The following is a 21,840-nucleotide window of genomic DNA, read 5'->3' as shown; positions in this document are numbered from 1 at the left end:
CTCATTTTCCATAAATAAGAACATCTTTTTTTTTTCTTTTTTTTTTTCATTCAAGAAAAAGAGAGAAAGTAAAAAAGTGAGAGAAAGATTGAGTGGTGGAAGGAGAATTTCTTCATACTTGAAGTTCTCACTCTTCCACCCTTTCTAATATCATTTTCCATAAATAAAAACATCTTTCTTTTTTTCATTCAAAAAAGAGGAAGAAAGTGAAAAAAAATGAGAGAAAGAGTAAGTGGTGGAAAGAGAATTTCTTCATACTTAAAGTTCTCACTCTTCCACTCTTTCCAACCTCATTTTACATACTAAGAAATCAATTCTCTTAAAAAAAAAAAAAAAAAAAAGGAGAAGTAAAGAGAATTGAAGGTATTGTATTTTCTTACTTTTCCTTTATTATTATTGTTAGCTTTGGTGTATTCCCAAGAGGAGGGGGGGGGGGGGGAGAGGGTTAATTGGGTATTTAAAATTTTTCCCTAGGCTTGACCAAACATTTGCAGTATTACACAACCTAGAGTCTATCTATGTAATCCCAAATGCGCAGATAAGTATAATATGCGAAAATTTAAATCAAACGCATCATTCACATAATAACATACACGTACAGGAATATAAATTTTGAAAATATAAACAGACACACAATATGCTATCAGGGTTCTGCCGACTGTGCCTACGTCCCACCTTGGCTCACCAGCACAAGGATTCCACTATAAGGCTCACTTCACAAGTGGAGCGGTACCAGTTACAACCAAGTCAATTCAAGGGGCTGACCTCAACCTACATCTTACTAGGATGGTGGACCTAACTTTCTTAACTGGGTCTAAGCCAATTTGGGACTATTCCATAGGGCTAGTCTCCCTTTTTAGACCCACGCCTGGAATACAACGAATATAAAATTTACGTACATGGAAATGTTTCTTACACAAGCTGATATGTACCAATATAATCAACGCACTACCAAATGATAAGATAGGATAAGCTCAGTGTAGTCTTAATGTCTACTCTCAAAGAGTAATGCAAATATGACAATTAGTTCGTGAGAGTGTATGTGAAAAGATCTTTGTGTCAAAATAACAGTATCAATCACAATGCAGCAATAAAGATCTCAAGCACACTTCAAATATCTTCAACAAATATTTTTCTTACAATAAATTACAAGAGATATTTGAAGTTGATTTGTAAAATGGTATTTATCTTCAAGTACACTTTAGTTCGTGAGAGTGTATGTGAAAAGATCTTTGTGTCAAAATAACAGTATCAATCACAATGCAGCAACAAAGATCTCAAGCACACTTCAAATATCTTCAACAAATATTTTTCTTACAATAAATCACAAGAGATATTTGAAGTTGATTTGTAAAATAGTATTTATCTTCAAGTACACTTTCAAATACCTTCAACAAATATTTTTCTCAAAATAAACCACACAAGATATTTGAAATCAGTTTGTAAAATAGTATTTCACAAACAAAATGCAATATAAACTCTTGAGTATTGCAATAAATATGCAAAACTCAGAAGGTCTAAGAAGTTTTCCTATGGAAGGCTTATTTACGAAGCACCCTAGAAAAACTAGAAGCTTACTCTTAAAGAAAGATTAATCTCAATCAAAACGAGCAAGTGAGAGTTTAAGCTTGGTGAGATGAACACAAGAGCACTCTTACAAAGTGGTATTTGCAATATAGATGAGTAAGAATGGGAGTACGAAGCTTGAATATGAAAAATAGGCTTTTTAAAATTTAGAGGATATTTGCTAATTATGTTTGCTAATCTTGTCCTAATTTTTTCAAATAAGGGGTTATATATAAACTTCCCTAATTTTATAACCATTTGGGACATATTGGTCATTTTAGAAAAAGTTTAAGTAAGGTTAATAAAATTTTAATAGTGTTTTATCCTTGGTAATTTTCGCCAACCCAAGAGCACCTGTCGACCATACTTAAGGTTTGGTCGAGTGAGTGTCTCAATTCGGTCGACCAGGAGTATTTTGAACTACAAAGATGATCGACCAGGTGGAAGGCGATTTTTCAAATTCGCCCGGTTTAGTCGACCAGATCATTTTGAACTAGGAGGTTCGGTCGACCAAGAGTTTGGGATATCTCTCGAGGATGTTCGATCGACTAGAGCATTGGAGTTCATTTTCTAGTCAGTCGACCAAAGGGTTAACTCTTGACCCTATGGAGATTCGGTCGACTAAGCTATATAAGCTTGGCTAGGTTCGGTCGACCGTATTGTGGTCAAACCCTTGACCACTGACCAGTTTGGTCGACCAAGTTGAATAAGCTTGGTTGGGTTCGGTCTACCGAACATATCTATTTTGGGCATTTCGGTCCTTTTCTCTTTATAATATTGTCCCTATTCATATGATGATTATTTTCAAGACTATGGGAGACATTTTTATGTAATATTTCCTAAAGACAATTAATGGTCTTTGTGAGATAACCCCAAAAATCTGACGTTGGTCGACCGAAGGGGATCCCTAAGGTCATTCAATAATCCTTTGAGCTTATCTACCCTATCATGCATGCAATGCATTGATTATCACAAACCATTTCCTATTTACTATTACAAATCCGAATAAAAATCAATTAAATTATAGCAAATAAATGTTTTGGGTATTTATCTTATTCAAGTCCATGTGCGTGCACCATATGATACTTCCAATAATCTTGCACACAAACTCATCAATCATTAAATACAAAAAGTATTTGTCATTATCAAAATAGGGTATAACTCATAGGGTTAATAATAATAATAATAATAATAATAATAATAATAATAATAATAATAATAATAATAATAAAAATTATTATTATTATTATTATTATTATTATTATTTATTTCTTCGTGTATCTTGGTGGTTCCTTTCTTACACTCTTCTTTTTGTCCTTTATTTTTAACTATTATCCCCATTTTGATGTGAAAATGTCCAAGAAAAAAAATATTCAAGACACGAAGTGAAGTGATTAAAAAATGTCTTTATGAAACAAACTAGTTTGTTACATAAAAAATGGCATTGGGTTCATTTGCTTAAATTTTGGAGCCCAAGATGGGTTTTTTAAGGGCATTATAGCTTTATTTTTTTTAAGGGTACATTTCGTGCACTTAGACTTACTTTGTAAGGGAAATTATTCCCACCTAACCAAAAGATGCATGACCACCTCAGGGTTTGACCAAACTTTGACCATATCCCATTTTCTCACCCCTTGGAGTTATTTTACAAATAATACATCATTTTAAAGCTATGAAAATCTACCTTTTAACGGTTTTTTTTGTGCACAATTTATACCCTTAAAAGTAAAGTTATGGTCATTTTTATCCAAATTGATAACATGGTCTGCATCTCTCATGGATAGTTTTTGAGACTCAACTTTGGACTTATATTGTAAACTCATGTAATTGAGCCATGTGACTAACCATCTATCATTTTGAAGCCCCATGAGTCTAGGTTCAAGTGGTGGTACCTTTGCCTAAATTAAAGATTTTTGGAGGAAGTTATTAGCAATTACATAAGTTGTTCAAATGGAGTTTATGTTTTTTTTTAATAAGTCCGTATTTTGGCCTTCACCAACTTTGGGATGATGGATTTGTTTTTTTTTTTTTGTACCAAGAGAGGGTTTAAGGAAGTAATCTCCCTTTTTAAATGGAAGATTTGTTTAAGACCCTTTTTTAAAACATGGGTCTTGATAAAAAAAATAATTAATCACTTAAAAATTTTGACACCCCAAGTTTCCGAAGATAGATGTTTAGAAAGGGGGTCAAACCTTTTTCATGGTTTCAATAAAAATATATATTTACCAAAGTGGAAGGGACCCTAAAATTGAGGTTTTCCTTAATCCATAAGCAGAAACCAGGGGATGAAGGTAGCGGCCTAAAGTAAACTCAACCTTCAAATCATTTTGTTTTATTTTCTAAAGGCCGTTTGAATGTCATATCATTATCTTTTTATCTTTTCAATCAAAACAAAAGGGATCTTTTCTTTACAAATCAAAGCATTTTACATCACCCATTTCATTTCTATTGACTTGAGGAAGTGTTGCTTTGAAACATATTGTGTACATGCATGACTAGTATTAGTGTGTGAGTATCATTGTGTGATGACATGTATATATTTGATGTTATTACTATGGTGGGGTTTATGTGATTTGTGTATTTGCATGTATTGGTAGCATTGCATGAGTTGTATTATTGCTATTTATTTGTATGTCATTATTATTAGTATTATTGTTGATCTTTAATTATTACTTTTATTGCCATTACTTTCTAAAAAAATCAATAAATGGAATATTAAAAAATTCAAAAAAGGAAAAAGTCATTCTTGTGTGGCTCTAAGTTATTTTATTAGTGTGCTATGCCTCTAATTATGTGACTTCGGTTATCAAAATCTAATATTTGCTTATAATGAGATAAGGGGAAAATTTTGCTGTGCAATGTTTTCTTCCACTTATCCCTAGATATGGTAGAGATTTTTTAAATCTCAACAATCGTATGGTCAAGGGAGATTACGACCTCAATCAATAGGCTAGATTAAATGAATCTAAGAACACCTAATTAGATGCTTGTTGCTTAGGCTTAATGGTTAGGAGTCTCCATCCCAAAAATGTTTTAAAAAAAAACTAAAAATTGTTCATAAAGTTTTTCTTCATTTTAAGAAAAAATGCCAATAATGAAGATGTAGATTTTCAAAAAACATCATGCATTTCATCAAAACATTTTTAAAAAATCACTCTTTTCACTCACCTTCTTCAAAGACCGGTATTACAAACCCGATGCTTATTATCTAAACTTTGGTTTTCAAATTGGTAATACAAACCCGAGGTTTTTCAATCCAAAATATCTTTCATCATTGCCATCATCATATATATATATATATTTTTTCAAAATTAGGGTTTTAAGTTAAACTCCCTTTAAGAGCTATACTCTAGGCTTCCAGAAGCCGTGTTAGAGTACTCATAGATAGTGGTTCTTACTGGATGACCACAAGGGGTGTTTTCTATCCTTTCCATAACTTTAAAAATTTGGAGAAACATACACACACATAATTACGGTTATCATTCTATGAATGGGCACTGTTAGGGGTGCTGATTAGTTAACCATTGCCAGGACGGTTAAATATTCACATTCCCAACTCACAAATGTACTCCCGAAATCAATCTCAAATTTTCATAGATTTAAGGTTTTATTTATTTTGCTTATCTTTAAAAAAAAAAAAAAAAGGTAGCGAGTCTATGTCTCATTTGTGTTTATTTGTCTCTTCTTCCCATTGTTTTCTTATTTTGGGATTGCCATGTATATTTCCCAATGTCAATACTCAAGACAGAATCGGGCATTGACTACCACTATAAATGATTTCCACAAATAATTTCACTTCACAAAAACAATTCCATTAATTCCACATATACTTTCATTTCATAAATACAAACAACGCCATTAATTACTTAAACATCTCTTCAAACTGATTGTCATCATCTTGTAGTAGTATAAACTTCTTTCTGTGATAAATGAGATTTTCTCCTCATCATCAGGATGCATATGAATCAGATTGTCCCTAGAGTAGGTAGTCATGGAACTTAAAATCTCACGTCTAGAGCTTGAGTCTACCAACTGACCTATACGAGGCAAGGGAAAACTATCCTTGGTGAATGCCATGTTAAGTGGCGAATGCCTTGTTAAGTCAGTGAAGTTGACACATGCCCTCCACTTTCCATTTCATTTATTCACCAAGACCATGTTACTTAACCGTTCTGGGTAATATACTTTCACCAAGACCATGTTACTTAACCATTCTGGGTAATATACTTCCTTAATGAATTCTACCTCTTGCTTCCATGTTACCTCCTCATTAATAGCCTTCATCAATGAAGAGCAAAGATCTTATTTTTCTATTTTATAGGTTGATGATTAGGTCCACCTGTAACCTTGCTCAATCACCATAGAATAAAATCCTTAAATTATTTTATGCTATCCACACAAATATATTCACATACTTCCTTAATTAGCAACCCCACGAGTGGATCCTTATGCATGCTCAAAAAGAAGTGCCCTAATGTGGACAAATTTCTCCTTCTCTTTTTCCCTTAAAGGAACATCTACTAACTCATCTATGGGAGTTCTAGTCTAGACGCTTCCTCTATATTTTGCATCAAGATTCTATCAATGTTTACTGCACTTTGGACTTCCCCTTCAATGTTGTCATGTAACAACATCAAGCAACAAGATGATCTCCCCAAACTTCCCTTACCTTATTTAGAATTAGGAATTTCATTTTTAAATGATGTGTGCATGTCACAACTAGTAATGCATTCTGACTAGGACACTTAATAATCATACTGTAAACAAACAAGAAATCTATATCATGATTGTTTATTGTTGTTGGGTTTTTAATGTGACAAGAAACGTATAGTGCCCAATGGATGATACTGTCCCCACCAATTCCTACCAAAGGAGTAGTTATTGGATTCAAACAGTTCCTATCCTTATTGCTTCTAATACTGACAAAAAGACTATGTCTACTATATATGCTTTCACTATCAATTAAGATCCTTCGAACCTGAAAACTTGCAATGACCAAAGAAACGAACAACCCATCATCATGAGTTGTCTACACTCCCTTCATATCCTCCTTTGTGTTTGTAATTGCTTTCTCTATTTGGGGCTTCTTTGTTTTGTCTCGATCCTTCTATGCATCTTGGTGATTAACCATATACACTTGTTATGCATCTTTTACAAGAAAGTGCATCACTAATATCTACCCCACTAGAAGAGCCCCTAAGTATTATTACAATCTCCCTTGTTCTTAAGTCTTCACCCTTTCTTTCTTTTTTTTTCTTTTTATTTTATTTTATAAACTTCAGGATATAGCCAGGTTGAATCAAAGCCTCATTCTTTTTCTTCAGGTGTACATAATCTTCCGTATCATGTCCATGATCTCTATAAAAATTGTAATGCTTTGCAAATCCATGATTTTGAAGGGGGGGGGGTGCCTTCATAGGTTCAAACCACCCTTTATAGCTTTTCTTTCTATTTCGCATCTCTTTAGTTTGTTGGCTAAGTGGAAACCCAAATTTTAGGGGGGGGGGGGGATGAATTGGGTTTAGTAAAATTAAAATGCTTGATACAAATTTAAATCAAATTAAACAATCAAGCAAAAATACAAATATAAAGCAATAAAAGCAAATAAGAGAAAGGGAAAGGGAAATACAAACTCTTTTTATAGTGGTTTTGCAATCGACCTACACCTACTCTCTCAAGGCAAACCACCTTAAGGTTTCACTATTCCCCTTGTTTTTTAGGGACCTTTTTTCTATGGAGACAAGGCAACCAATTATAATCTTGCTTTGATGGAGGGAAGGACACCAAATATAAGAAATATTACAAGACCAATTTCTTTACAAGGAATGAATTACAAATTGAAGTTCCAAACTAATTCTCAAAGAATATTAAAAAGATGAAACAAGAGTTTTGGTGTTTCTTTCAAAAGTAAGCAAAATGAGGCATAAGAGAGGTTAAGAGAGAATAGAAGTTTGTTCACACAAAGATTGATTGATACAATATAAACCTAGTAAAATGCCAGCCTGTAACCCAATGAATAAAGTGCGTTACAGAGTCTGTTTTAGGGATTGGTGGATTACCCTTTCACTTGGAAATTCAATATAGATGTGTTCTCCAACATTATTTAGGCTTTGGATGACATATATATAGAGATTTGGGAAAAAAAACTAGTCTTGTTATGAAAGTTTTCAAGTCAAGTCCATCTATCGCTTACTAAGACCGGTCAATCGCTTACTAGCCATTAGAGAGAAATATTAAACCTTTATAGGAAAAACTGGGTAGCATCAACCAACTTTAGGGTCCGATCAACCGCCTCAAGCTGCAAATATTGGTATGACCTCCTTTGTTTTCCATATCTCTAGTTTTAGTTCACTTGTGCCATGGTTTGTATATTCTCAGAATTTTACTAGTTTAAAAAAATTACAATTAAGAGAATAAAAATATAAATAAATAGGAATTTAATTCTTATATTATTCTCTTAATTCTTCAACTTCAATGACTTAATCCTATTGAAAATAACTTAAGCACAAACCTATCAATACACAATAGTTTGTTATCATCAAAACCAAGTTAATGAAAACTTGGAACTAACATAATTTGCATCAATATGTAGGTAAGACAGACATTTAGGGAAGCATAGCTTTGGTACTTAGGATTCGACCCTAAATCCTTAGTTAAATTTGGGACACTTATGATTGTGGATTTTCCTTTTGTCCTAAAGTACCTCTTATGTACTCCTTGCATCCTTTCTCTTCGAATCTACTTGGTTCCAGGTTGATATTTTATTGTGCACAACCCATTAATTTACTCATATCTGCTGAGGTTTTGTTGCCTAGCGACATTAAGAACTCTTTAAGATGAATGTGATGGGGATCAACTGGCCTTGACTGTTTCCTTCACCGACATGGTGACACGTGGACGAACTCTAGATGTCTACTTCAGTTCGTAATTCTTTTTGTAGGTACACATGGATTATGTGAGGACTTTCGGTGCATGAAGACCCCAGTTGATATGCCGAAGCAAGTTCAAGTCCAAGACCCATGTGGGCCCCACATGACTCCATGGGCCCCACACAAATCGGGCCTCTTTTTGACTTATGTCTCATATTTAACTTGTAATAATGTAAGACAATTAAGCTTGCTTGCATGTCTGAGTTGTGTAAGTTGTGTGAGTGTCTTTATTATATTAGTAAGTTGTGAGAGTTTAATATTGTGTTTCCCCATGTGTGTTTTCCCATGCCTTGTCCCCCATGCTTGTGTAAGAAGTTAATGTCTTGTCTCCATGCTAAGTCTTTATATTTAGCATTATAAGAACTATTATAGAAGCTAATATTGAATTGAAGAAATTTTGTTTGCTAAAGCTTGTGTAGCTTTGTCCAATCTTAGATTGTGTAGTGTAAAACTACATCATTTTCTCTGAAGATCAAGTGGTGAGAGACCACTATTCTATTCAGCGACTCTATCTCCACCTCCCCCCCCCCCCTAACCCACATAGCCTCCCCTCCAACACATCCACAAGGCCACCACAACATACACCCCATGGCCACCTCCCCTCCACTTCATAGCTGCGTTCGTCTCGGTGTTTCAAAACTTGCTTGAAGGACTTCGGTGTGGTCTAACTTGTGTTGAACAATGTCAAGTCATCCAAACAATTCTCTTGGTAATTTCAGTACTTGTATTTGAATCCTTGCTATATTTTGTGAGCCCTTACTAGTAGATTAAAATCACATCTTTGAATAACCCAATTGAATCCATTGATTGCAACATTGGTACTTGCTAGCTAAAATCACTTATATAAATATTAGTGTGTTAACTTAGAACTTATAATCTTGGCTTTGAAGTTAACATCTTTATGTATAAAGCTTGATCCCTTGATAAAGAACCCTTGGGACTTATTTTATTAACAAAATCACACACCTTTTCAAAATCCAACAACATGTGAAATATAACATGATTTATGGTGTTTATGTTTAGTTAATTGAATTCTTAATTTCAAGTGTTTCGAGTGTATGTGCTTGTGTGAGGGTTGAACCATAGGACTAGGTTGATCCATCCCATCCTACATTATCTTGGTATCAGAGCTTAAGTCAAATCAAGCAAACCCTCAAAAATCCCATTTTCTATAGCAGCCGCAAGATTTCAGTTTTAGTTTGAAACTGCCAACGGTTTGGTCCTGTACAGCTTGTGTAGATTTTGAGTTTGGACATTTGGAACTTAGTTTGGTTATGTTTAGGTGAGAAACCTCCAAGGAGGAGGATTGTGTTTTATGGAAACTCAAGCTGGGAATCGTTATAATGGTCGTAGGAATGATATGGACCATGACATACTCTTAAATGATTTGCAAGACCAAGTCCATGACTTAACCAAGACTTGACCAATACACTTGCAAGAATTAAGAGATAAGAAGCTAGTTTAGCTCTTAACCCACTTCTAAAAAATCTAGGACAGCCCCTTAAGGTTGATAATAAGCTTGCTTCACATCATTTTAGGGAGCCAAACAACCCTCCAAGAGAGAGGACCCCACCTCAAGAACGACCTCTTGTTCATCTCCCACAAAGATCAAATGCTCCTAGAAGGTTCCAACGTCGTGACCCTTATATTCCACACTGGAATGATGAGGATTATGATGAAGATGAATTTTCAACCAAGGAGACCATATCATAGGGAAAATTATGATCCGTATATGCATGTGATGAAGAGAGTAAAAATAGAAGCCCTTACATATGATGGTCAAATGGATCCAAAAATATTTCAAGATTAGTTAGATGAAATGGATTCATATTTTGATTGGTATAAGATGAATGACCCACATAGAGTAATATTAGCAAAGTTGAGATTAACCAAGCAAGCAAAGCTTCATTGGGTGAATGTCAAAAGACAAGAAGCTCGCCTTGGTCATAGACCTATAGAACATTGGGATTTGATGAAAGAAAAGTTGAAAGAAAATTATGTTCCTATTTCTTATAGGGAACTTCTCATGGATAAACTCTATAGCCTTAGGCAAGGAAATCTAAGTGTGACTGAATACATGAGCAAATTTGATGAATTTTCCATTAGGTGCAGTGTGGAAGAAAGTATTAGCCAAAAAAATTCTCATTTTAGGATTGGCTTGAAACTTGAGCTAAGAAAAGAGTTGTTTCCACATCTTATTGATTCCCTTGAGCATGCATTTAATTTAGCACATGACTATGAGCAAATGAGTAAAGTTTAAATGGGAAGAAAATTTCAAAACACATCCAATGACACTTAACCAAAAAAGGCCACATCATATGAAAAGACTAAACCCACCAACACGGGTGAAGTAACTTTTAGAGGTAGCAATCCCACCGTCCAACAACCATTAGACAAAGGAAAGGCACCCAAGAATGGGTCCTCAAAACAAAACTCTGGGAATGATGTGTGCTATGAGTATCACAAAAGAGGCCACTTTTCTAAGCAATGCCCAATTAGAAATTTGGCAATTGAAAGAGAGGATGGTAAGGAAGAATTAGGAGAAGAATGACCCTATATTCCCAAGGAAGTAGCAAGTGAGGATGAGTTGTCAATCAAAGATGATGACAATGCTAATCTAAATGTCACGAGATGTATCATGGTGACTCCTCAAGAACAAGAGGATTGGTGCCGCACTTCTATTTTGCATACTTACATAAAATGTGGGAATAAAAGTTGCAAAATGATCATTGATGGAGGAAGTTGTATGAATGTAATTTCAAAATCAGTTTAGAAAAACTGAATTTGAAAGTTGAACCTCATCCCCATCCCTACAAATTTGCTTGGATAAATGCAACAATAATGCCCGTAATCAATAGATGCTTAGTCCCTATCAAGATTGGGGACTATGAAGATGAAATTCGGTGTGATGTCCTTCCTATGGATGTTACCCATATTCTTTTAGGAAGACCTTGGCTTTATGACCTTGATATCACACATAATGGTCGTGCCAACACTTGTACCATTAGGTGTAAAGGGAAAAAGATTGTTTTGAATCCCCTTTGAAAACTAGGGTGTAGTCCCAAGAGGGGGGGGGGGGTGAATTGAGTTTTAAACTTTATTTTAAAGCTTTTTATGAATTCTTTAACTTAATTTAATTCTTTCAAGGAATTCTTGATTTCTTGTTAATTTAGCAATCACATAATAAAAGCTTAATTCTCTTTATCTAATCCAAAACCACAAAACAAATGACCAAAACAAAGTTCAATCAAACAACCAATTGATTTGCCAAGTACAAGTTAACTGCAACACTATTTAGATTGATGAATGCTTGCAAGATTCAGCACTCTTTGGAATATAAACACATTCCAATCAATATCAAACTTTAATCAATTCAACCACAATATATTTAATCAATATATTAGATTTAACTTTTAGCTTTTGTTGTCAGCCCTGGGTATATAAATTTGAATCAAGCCCTGTATATATGAAATTGTTTCTTCAATGCAAACCACAACTCAAATCTCAAACAATTTAGAATTTAAATAAACTCTTAGTTAATTTTTCTTTGGGTGTTAACCAACCAACGTACTTCCTTTTGAGGTTTCCGCAAAAGTTTGATCAACCAACGTACTCCATTTTGGTTTCCGCAATCCCAAATCAAAATTAAACTTTAAGTTTATTTAATTTTCAAATTACGTAGTTTGTATGATTACCAATTAAACCATCCACGCAATTTATATGTGCTCAAAATAAAGAGTAAGGGAAAGAGAGAGTGAGATCAGGATTTTTATAAGATTCGGCTTATACCCAGCCTAAGTCCTCGCCTTTGGCAAACCACCAAAGGATTCACTAACCAGTTCCTTTATCGGGTGGAACAACACCTTTACACACTCCTTCAGTAGGCTAGAGTCCGCCTCTCCAAACGATGTACCCTCGTTCGATCACTCCTTCAATTAGGCTAGAGCCTGCCTCTTTAAGCGGTACCCCATGCTTAGCCAATGATCCAAACAATCCTTGAAATCGTCAATCTACAAGAAAATAAAAAAGAATTTTTGTGTACAATAAACACTCACTAAAAAAAGCAGGTTAGTACAAGTTGAGCACTATATACTTCAATAAAAAAATATCAATATGAAATAGAATTGAAGCTCAAGTGTAGAATTCACCAATAATCTTCTTAGATGAGGATTAGTAGTAGGAATTCAGAGGAGGAAGGATCCTCACATCAGAATATCTCAGTAAAAGAGTTTTGCAATGAGTGAGCAAGAGAACTTTGTAAGAACAAAAGTGCTTTCAGCTTCTCAATCATATTTTTCAATTTTTGGTATATTTTGATTTGCAAAATCATGTATTTATAGGCTTTCAAAAGTGTTTTCGTGTTGCCCAAGTTTACTTGGAGTATTTCCCAAGTTTTTAGAAAATTTGGGGCACAAGCAACTGATATTTAAAAAAATAAAACTTTTGAAAAATGTGTCTGTTAACAGTGTTCAGACGACTAAACCTTTGGGGTCAGTCTTTTGAAGTTCCTTCTTCTTTGAAAAATTTGAGCTGGATATAGGGTGAGACGACCGAGGTTGAGGGTCATACGACTAAGGTGTCGAGTTCAGACGACCGAAGTCTGAGTTCAGTCTTCTGAGGTGCTTCTGCCAGTTACTGTCTTTCACCAATAATTCTTCAGATGACTGAACATATTCTTTAGACTTTTGAAGTAATTCTTCAGATGACTAAACTTAAAGTTCAGTTTTCTGAAGTTACCACTTCAGGCTTCTGAGCAGAAACTTCAGTCTTTTGGGCAGTTTGTTTTCTGATTTTTTATTTCCAATTCAAAACATGTTTTGCTCTTTTTCTTTATTCTTTTATAAAACATTTTCTAGGGTTTTTAAATTGGTCTCTAAGTCATGTAATTCCCCTAAAGATCTTCAAAATATTTCAAACGATATTTAAACGTTAAAGTACTTACATAAAGACTTCTAGGACTTTTCACATTTGAGTCTTCATGCTTTGTCTTTCTTTGAGCTCCCTCACTTTGCTTTTATTTGACTCATTTGACTTCTAACTTTTCTTTGGCTTTCAACAAATCATCCATGTCCTCATTTTCTTCAAGCTTTAAATATCATCTTTAAATCCATGCTTTGACTCTTTTAAGCTTCATTTGATCCTTGTGAGCACATTGACCTTGTTTTTCATATATGAGCCCTGAAATCATTACTCACATAAATATGTTAAGTTCCACTTGTTTGTTAGCATCAAAACAAAATTTTAGGCCTTGTAAAGCCAACACCCTTGAGCCTAAAACTGATAAAAATGACAAGCAAGGCAACAAAAAAAGGACTTGAAAGGAAAAGAAAAGATTGGAAGGTCATTGCATATTTTAAGCAAAAAGCAATTTGAGCAAGAAAGCAAAGACACACAAATTGTCTATGTTGTGGTGACTAAAGAGAATGACTCCTCTATTCTAGAACATGAGACAACACCTGAAGTATCACCTATACTTTCTGAGTATGAGGATGTCATCTCTGAGCCACCTAGTGAGTTACCTCCCATGAGAGACATTCAACATGTCATTAACATTATTCCTAATTCATCTCTACCTAATTTACCTAATGAAAGAGTGAACTCGAAAGAACATAAGGAGTTGATGAAATAAGTGAATGACATTAGGGAACATGACTTTATTCAAGAGAGTATAAGTCCATGTGCTTGCTCAACTCACCTTATTCCCTGGAAATATGACATTTAGAGAACATGCATCGATAATAGAGCAATTTTCAAGATTACCATCAAGACTAGGTCTTCCAAAACCATTGTTTCCAATAGGGATGTGAAGCTCGTAAGGTACTTCTGGAAAGCCTTATGGACATTACTAGGCACCAAACTTCAGTTTTCTAGTGCCTATCACCCACAAACTGATGGGCAAATTGAGGAAGTTAATAGAAGCTTAGGTGACTTATTGTGGTGTCTAGGGGATGAAAACATAGGTTCATGGGATTTGTATCTTCCTATGGTTGAATTTTTATTTAATAGCTTAGTGAATAGAACCACAGGATTGAGTCCTTTTCAGGTTGTCACTGGTTACTAACTTAGGAAGCCCATAGATCTCATACCATTACCCTCATAGGCTAGAGTGAGTGAGCAAGCTGATGCTTTTGTAAAGCATATACATGATCTACACTCTGAAATAAGAATGAAAATTAACTTGAATAATGTATAAATTTAGTGCTGATATACATTGCAAATTTTAAGAATTTTCAAAGGGTGATATGGTTATGGTCAGTATTCGTCCCGAACGGATTCCATTAGGAAAGGTAAGAAAGTTGCATGCTAAAAAAATGGGACCTTTCAAATTTTTAAAGAAAATTAATTCTAATGCGTACATGCTTAATATTCCTTTTTTATTTTGGTAGAAGCAATGTGTTTAATATTGAAGAGCTAACCTCATTTCTTGAAGCATCATCTTTTGTGGAGCCTTCAAATTCTAACCTTGCAGGTCATCATACTCCATTCCCCACTCCTCATAAGCATAAAACCCCAAAATTACCTTTGCCTCCACCTTTACCCATACCAAAGAACCTTGAAGAGATTGAAGAGATCTTGGATGACAAGACAACGTTCACACGAGCAAGTTCATACCAAAAGTTCTTGGTCAAGTGGAGAGGTAAGCCACTTTCCAAGAGGAGCTAGGTTCTTAAAGAAGACCTCCTTCATCTCAACTCGGAGTTACATTCCCAGTACTTCACTTCTCATTCTTTGGAGAAGAATTCTTTTGGGCACATGAGAGATGATGGGGATCAATTGGCCTTGACTGTTTCATTCACCGACATGGTGACACGTGGACAAACTCTAGATGTCTACTTCAATTTTTAACTCTTTTTGTAGGTAGACATGGATTACGTGAGGACTTTCGGTGCATGAAGACCCCAGTTGATATGCCGAAGCAAGTTCAAGTCCAAGACCCATGTGGGCCCCACACGACTCCATAGGCCCCATACGAATCGGGCCTCCTTTTGACTTATGTCTCATATTTAATTTGTAATAATGTAAGACAATTAAACTTGCTTGCATGAGTGAGTTGTGTAAGTTGTGTGAGTGTCTTTATTATATTAGTAAGTAGTGAGAGTTTAATATTGTGTTTCCCTCTGTGTGTTTTCCCATGCCTTGTCCCCCCATGCTTGTGTAAGAAGTTAATGTCTCGTCTCCATGCTAAGTCTTTATATTTAGCATTGTAAGAACTATTATAGAAGCTGATATTAAATTGAAGAAATTTTCTTTGTAGCTTTGTCCAATCTTAGATTGTGTAGTGTAAGAGTACGACGTTCTCTACAAAGATCAAGTGATGAGAGACCACTATTCTATTCAATGACTCCATCTCCACCTCCCCCACTCTAACCCACATAGCCTCCCCTCCAACACATCCACACAGCCACCACAACATACACCCCCATGGCCACCTCCCCTACACTCCATTGTTGCGCTCGTCTCGGTGTTTCAAAACTTGCACGAAGGACTTCGGTATGGTCTAACTTGTGTTGAACAACGTCAAGTCATCCAAAAAATTCTCTTGGTAATTTTAGTACTTGTATTTGAACCCTTGCTATATTTTGTGAGCCCTTGCCAGAAGATTAAAATCACATCTTTGAATAACCCAATTAAATTCATAGATTGCAACATTGGTACTTGCTAGCTAAAATCACTTATATAAATATTAGTGTGTTAACTTAGAACTTATAATTTTGGCTTTGAAGTTAACATCTTTATGTATAAAGCTTGATCCCTTGATAAAGGACCCTTGGGACTTATTTGCTGAACAAAATCATACACCTTTTCAAAATCCAACAACATGTGAAGTATAACATGTCCCATAAATCATTGCTTCAAGTTTACAATAGTCCCTTATAGGTCTTAATGCTTGATACCAAGATTGAGAATGCCCCTTTAGTGTTATTGCAAAGGCTTTACATATTATGGCATTCGATTCTCCTTATAACTACGTTAGCATTTTGAAAACATGCAAATGATCCATTGGAGCCGAGGTACCATATACTTATCAAAACTTTGCATCTTTGTCACGCCCCGAACTTGCGAATAGGTCCCAGGTGTGATTTTAATAACCTAACCCGTCCTTGTATCATTTAAAACATACATGATACTATACTGAATGAGGGTCTGACCTCGTGGGGTACATGTAAACCCTATACACAATTACATACATGTCCATACACATCAAATACCCAGCGGAAATGTTCTTTCTATACGTACATCATACCATACTAGAGTCTATACACAACTGGAATATACGTTCCCAAAATACAGTACATACTCCAGGTGTCTACAAAACCCAACATTGACAACCCGGTTACAAAACCCGTACTTACATAGGTACTAAATGTAGCTAACCGACACCCATGCTTCTGGACGCTAGGATCCTAGTTTTGGCTACCCGAAGGGCCTGAAAAACATTTGTATAGTTGGGGTGAGACACCTCTTAGTAAGGAAGAAATCAGGTTATATCAGTGTGTGGCATACAGAAGTTATTTCAACATAAAACATAACATGATAGAGTTCCAGTATTTTCATAATTCAGTTCCAGTACATACGATACCAAATATACGGTCAGTGTCGTCACACTCAAGCACATGATACCCTGCAATAACTGAAGCCTTACAACGATATCGTTGCCAGTACGATGTCCACTCACACCCATCGGTGACCAGCTGGAACAAACTGGTGATATTTCACACCCTCGGATATAGAGCTGAACACTCTCACCCATGGTAATTAGCCGAGACATGGCGGCAGCGTACGGTAATTAGCTGCCCCTAGCTGCTTTAGAAAACCTAGAACAATTTTGGAACTTATGTTCCTATACTCATCAGCATATGGTAATTAGCCGCCCCTAACTATTTTACAAAACTTGGAACATTTTACATACAACAGTTCATTCCACACTTATTTAAGCATACACAAATCATATCGTTTTCAGTTCGAGAAATACAACTTAATGCAAATACAGGTACGGTCATCTAAATACTACAGTCTTATACAACATACAATTTTCCAACATAAATAGAGATGATACCCAAAACCCCCAATTTTTCCAAAGTTGTAACCCAAAAATCCCGTATTTTCACTTGATAGATTTTTTCAAATAAGTAGCCAAAACATACATACGATCTTAAACTATAGGTTTACCAATCCCGATTTCAAAAATAACTGATATAAACAGAATCTCCTTACCTTTTCCTGAATACCAAAATACGAACTCTATGGCTCCAAAACTACGAATTGAGTTCCCAAAACCTAAACATCCAAGAACTATACTTTACTACAATTCTTACTACTACATATATACTGAAACGAAAATGAAATCGGACCCTTACCTCGGTTTTGGATCAAAACCCAAAAATCCTCAAAACAAATTTTTGATTCGCTATAAACATAGAGATTCCCCTCCTGATCCACCTGGTAACGTTGGATCGTTGATTTTGGCAACTAACGGCCTGAAATCCTAGAGAGAGAGAGGGAGGATTCGAGTTCTAGAGAGAGAGAGAGAGAAAGAGGTTTTTGGTTTCTTAACCATTAAGCAAAGTCAAATATATTTATAAACAAGTTGACCTGATCAGACTCGTCGACAAAACGACGTCCTCATCGACGGGCAGCAGAAGGAAGTTCGTCGACGCTAAGGTGGCTTCGTCGATGAGCCTGAGATTTCAGGATTCCCCAAAATCTCTCAGCATCTCCTCGTCGACAAGCTAAACAGGAGGCTTCGTTGACGAGCAAAGAAGCCTTGTCGACGAGCCCTGCAAATTTTTTCCTTTTAAACTTCCATTCTCTTTTCGTCATTTATTTAATACACTTATCTCGGATCGGGTTCTTACAATCTTGAACTTTTAACTTAAGGGAACTTCCATCACCTCCTTGGTGAAAAGGGGTCTCAAAGCTTAAAGGATTGTTCACTTAGTGACAAATTGATCCCAAGCTTCCTTTATTATCTACTCAAGACGATTACAAATCTTCTTAAACTTTTCTTTGTACGCCAAGGAATGTTGTTCATTAAGATCCACTTTATTGACATCTTCCAAGCTTGCAATTGTTTTCGCCTACCTCGAGGTGGTTTTCAAGCTTCTTTTTTTTTTCTGCCGTGTGTATCTAATTTTCTTTCCTTTTTGGTGATGTGGCTAAAGGAGGTGATGCTTGATCCTGTATTACCATGGAATCCTTCTTTTGTTACAAAAGTCTCCTTAAGCATTGACTTCATTCTCATTTGAAAAGTTAAAAACTGCTCCACAGAAACCATTCCCTTTTGCCGTGAAATGCCAGGCTATGGTGATTAGATCGTGGAGGGAGAATTGTTCCCCTTCGAGTGACTAGAATTTAATTATGCGAGGTCACCATAATCTTGTGTTAGCAATACTTCTTCAGACCCCATAATGGGTGTCAAACCATTGTAGCTGAAGTTCACTAAGACTGATCTTCAACCATGATTTCCTAAAAAAGAAGGTGGAAAATGTTTGAATGACCTAGGGAGTATTCTAAGGGATATCTCCGATTTTTAAGTTAGGGACCAAAAAAGTAAGAATGAATATAGCAACAGTATCGAAGATGTGTTTGAGATGTCTTACCTTTCCCGTAAGAGACCCCTTAGTATTAAATACCAATTGCCTTTAATCTCAAGGGAGTTACATGGGTTATATTATTTTATTTCTTCCCTTTACTTAGTGGTTATGAATCCTTTATTGACCCTCCTTAATTATTTGAGTTACACCTCTTTGCGTCAAGTTATCCCTTGGTGGCTCAATTTAAATCGTATTTACATAGCAATTGATACTCACATTTTATTGCCAAATTTTATTACCACAATATATAATATTTTAACATAATAAATCATTTAATCTGTTTTTTTTTTTTTTATCCCCAAACACGGAATAGATCATGTATAATAAAATAGGACATTGATTCCACAAGACATTATTGAGTTCATAATTGAAGATTTCAGACAATTTAATATTTTAGAGAATATTATAGTGAAAGACTTTAATTTTAATATACTCATTTAGAGGATTAGAGGTTTTATAGAGGTTTTAGATTTGAGAAGAGGTGGATTGGAAATGTTATCCAAAACAATGTAGGAAAAAATGGCATCTTATCAACGAATCATCATCTCATCTCACCGGCGGACCACATAAAGAGCAGAACAACTTTGGCTTATCAACAAAACTAAAATCAACCCATTTTTTGTCTCTTCCCAGTTGGTGGCAGCCGGGAGGGCGAGAATGGCTCTCCTTCTCTTCAATCCCTTTACCTCCATCTCTTCTTCTTCATGTACTTCTCTAGCAACAACCATGGTCGTCACCACTTCTCCAAGTAAGAATCTCTCTCTCTGTCTCTCTCTCTCGATAGTTCCTCTTTCTTGGCCTTGTGTGCGTGAGGGCATTTTTCTGCACTTTAAACCCTTTTCTTGCAGATGTAATTTATAGAATTGCTCAATGCCCATTTGAGATTTCTTGAGAAAACATGAATTCAAATATTTTTGCAGCGTCGCAGTAATACATTTTTCCTGTTTGTGTTGTAATTCTGTACCCTTCACACTTTCTCTGTTCAGGCTTTCTTTCAAACAGGTAGGTCACATTTCTTGCGACTATTTGTCATTTCGCCTCAGTCTTTGAATACCATTTTCCAAAATTAGAAGTCGGGTGTCTTATTCTTGCATTTCAAGTTTCAGTCTTTCTCACATCTGAATCTGTGGTGACTATCAGTTTCCCAGTTGCACAATCACACCATTGACGTGCACCTGAAATCTTTTAATCGGATACGAACTTATGTGCCCCTTATCGGCAAAGAAAGATCTCAGATGATTGCTAAGGCTTCTTCTGACATTAACGAAATTGGTATTGATGGTGGCGACGCTTCATCAGAAAGCGAAGAAGAGGTTCTGCCGGTTGACAAACTACCATTGGAGTCGAAGCTGCAGCAGAGGCTTGAGCAGAAGATGAGGATGAAAATTGCAAAGAAAATAAGGCTTAGAAGAAAACGGCTTCTCAGGAAGCGGCGGATGAGGAAGAAGGGTAGATGGCCTCCTTCAAAGATGAAGAAGAATAAGAATGTGTGACCTTTACCTAGAGTCCTCTTGCAGGTTTAGTGCTGACCCTTCTGCTTCTTCTACAATTTCAAATTGGTTTCTGGAAGTGTGAATTTGTCAATATCTGACTGTATCAATTCACAAAGATTCTAGGGGATATACTACTCAGTGTTTTTTTTTTTTTGGTTAAATTTTAAATAAAAAAGTACTACTTCCTAGTTTCGCTTGGAATTGAGTTCTGGGGCACATAGTATCTGTTTTGTGTGTGTGACATGAAATGTATGCATTGACTGGTCGATGCCTCATTGAGAAATTATTTCCATTTAAATTATATCAATAGTAGTACCATGGAGTTGGTGAGTTTTGTCCATGTATTTTAAAGCTATCCAATTATTTCTACTGTAGCATCCAGATATTCAGGAGTTTTAAGGGAAAAATGTATAACTTGGTGCCGTTTGCATGAATCATCAATGAAAATGGTCATATTTTTCAATTGAACCTTTAAATCATTGACACTGAGCTTGTCTGGTTGAACTTGGAGAAATTAAGAGAAATGCTCTCTCTTGGAAAAAAAATTCAAATTGCAGGTAAGTAATTTGCCTGTTATTGAACATATGAAAGAGGGAAGCCCTTAACTTATCAATTAAGAGATGAGAATGAGTAGCAAGAAAATCTTACCATTCATTTTTAAGGTTTACAAGCCATCAATAATTTAGTTTTGAAAGCACTTTGTGAAACTTGGAAGTTGCACTATACATTGATAAGCTTGAAACATTGGAGCTGCTTAGTCTGGCAGAAACAACAATAATCAAGATGATTTTGATAAATTTCGTTTTTTGAACAAAAAAATATAGGTGGCAGCTCTGTAGCATGGATGCTTCTATAGAGTTGTGTAGGTCTACTCATCTGCAATAAGTCGTACAAGTGCATGTATTAATCTTAAAGAGAACCTCAGCGATGTCAGCTAACAGGGCAAAGGGAGAGAGTAAAGAGAGAAAAGAAGAGAAGGGGAAGAAGAAAGGAAGAAGAGGAAGAAGAGTAAGAGAAGAGAAGATGGAGAAGATGGTGAAGAAGTAGGAGGAGGAAGAAGAGATGAGAATGTGGGGGAGAAACATGGGAAGATGAGGGAAAACTGAGTGAAAGTCACCCATCTGCATCGGAACTGTATTTTTTATTTATTATAGAAAACTAAATTATTGATTTCTTAAGAATGTACAATCAGGAGAAAAGACATCTCCTTAACAAACTCCATGATACCCCAGAGAAAACAGAAAGTAAGAACCAAAA

The 21,840-nt window shown here is 35.5% G+C and overlaps 1 protein-coding gene across 1 annotated transcript; it reads left to right on the top strand.

Moving 5' to 3' along the window:
- Positions 1–19,441: 19,441 nt before the first annotated feature.
- Positions 19,442–20,784, top strand: LOC131159689 (large ribosomal subunit protein cL37). Its single transcript, XM_058114781.1, has 2 exons — positions 19,442–19,838; positions 20,231–20,784. Exons 1-2 carry the CDS (start codon positions 19,748–19,750, stop codon positions 20,581–20,583), a joined length of 444 nt encoding a protein of 147 aa, XP_057970764.1. The 5' UTR covers positions 19,442–19,747; the 3' UTR covers positions 20,584–20,784.
- The last annotated feature ends 1,056 nt before the right edge of the window (positions 20,785–21,840 follow it).

This window comes from Malania oleifera, chromosome 7 (assembly GCF_029873635.1).
Source record: "Malania oleifera isolate guangnan ecotype guangnan chromosome 7, ASM2987363v1, whole genome shotgun sequence".
NCBI classification, from domain to species: domain Eukaryota; kingdom Viridiplantae; phylum Streptophyta; class Magnoliopsida; order Santalales; family Ximeniaceae; genus Malania; species Malania oleifera.
This window is presented reverse-complemented; position numbering and strand designations above follow the sequence as displayed.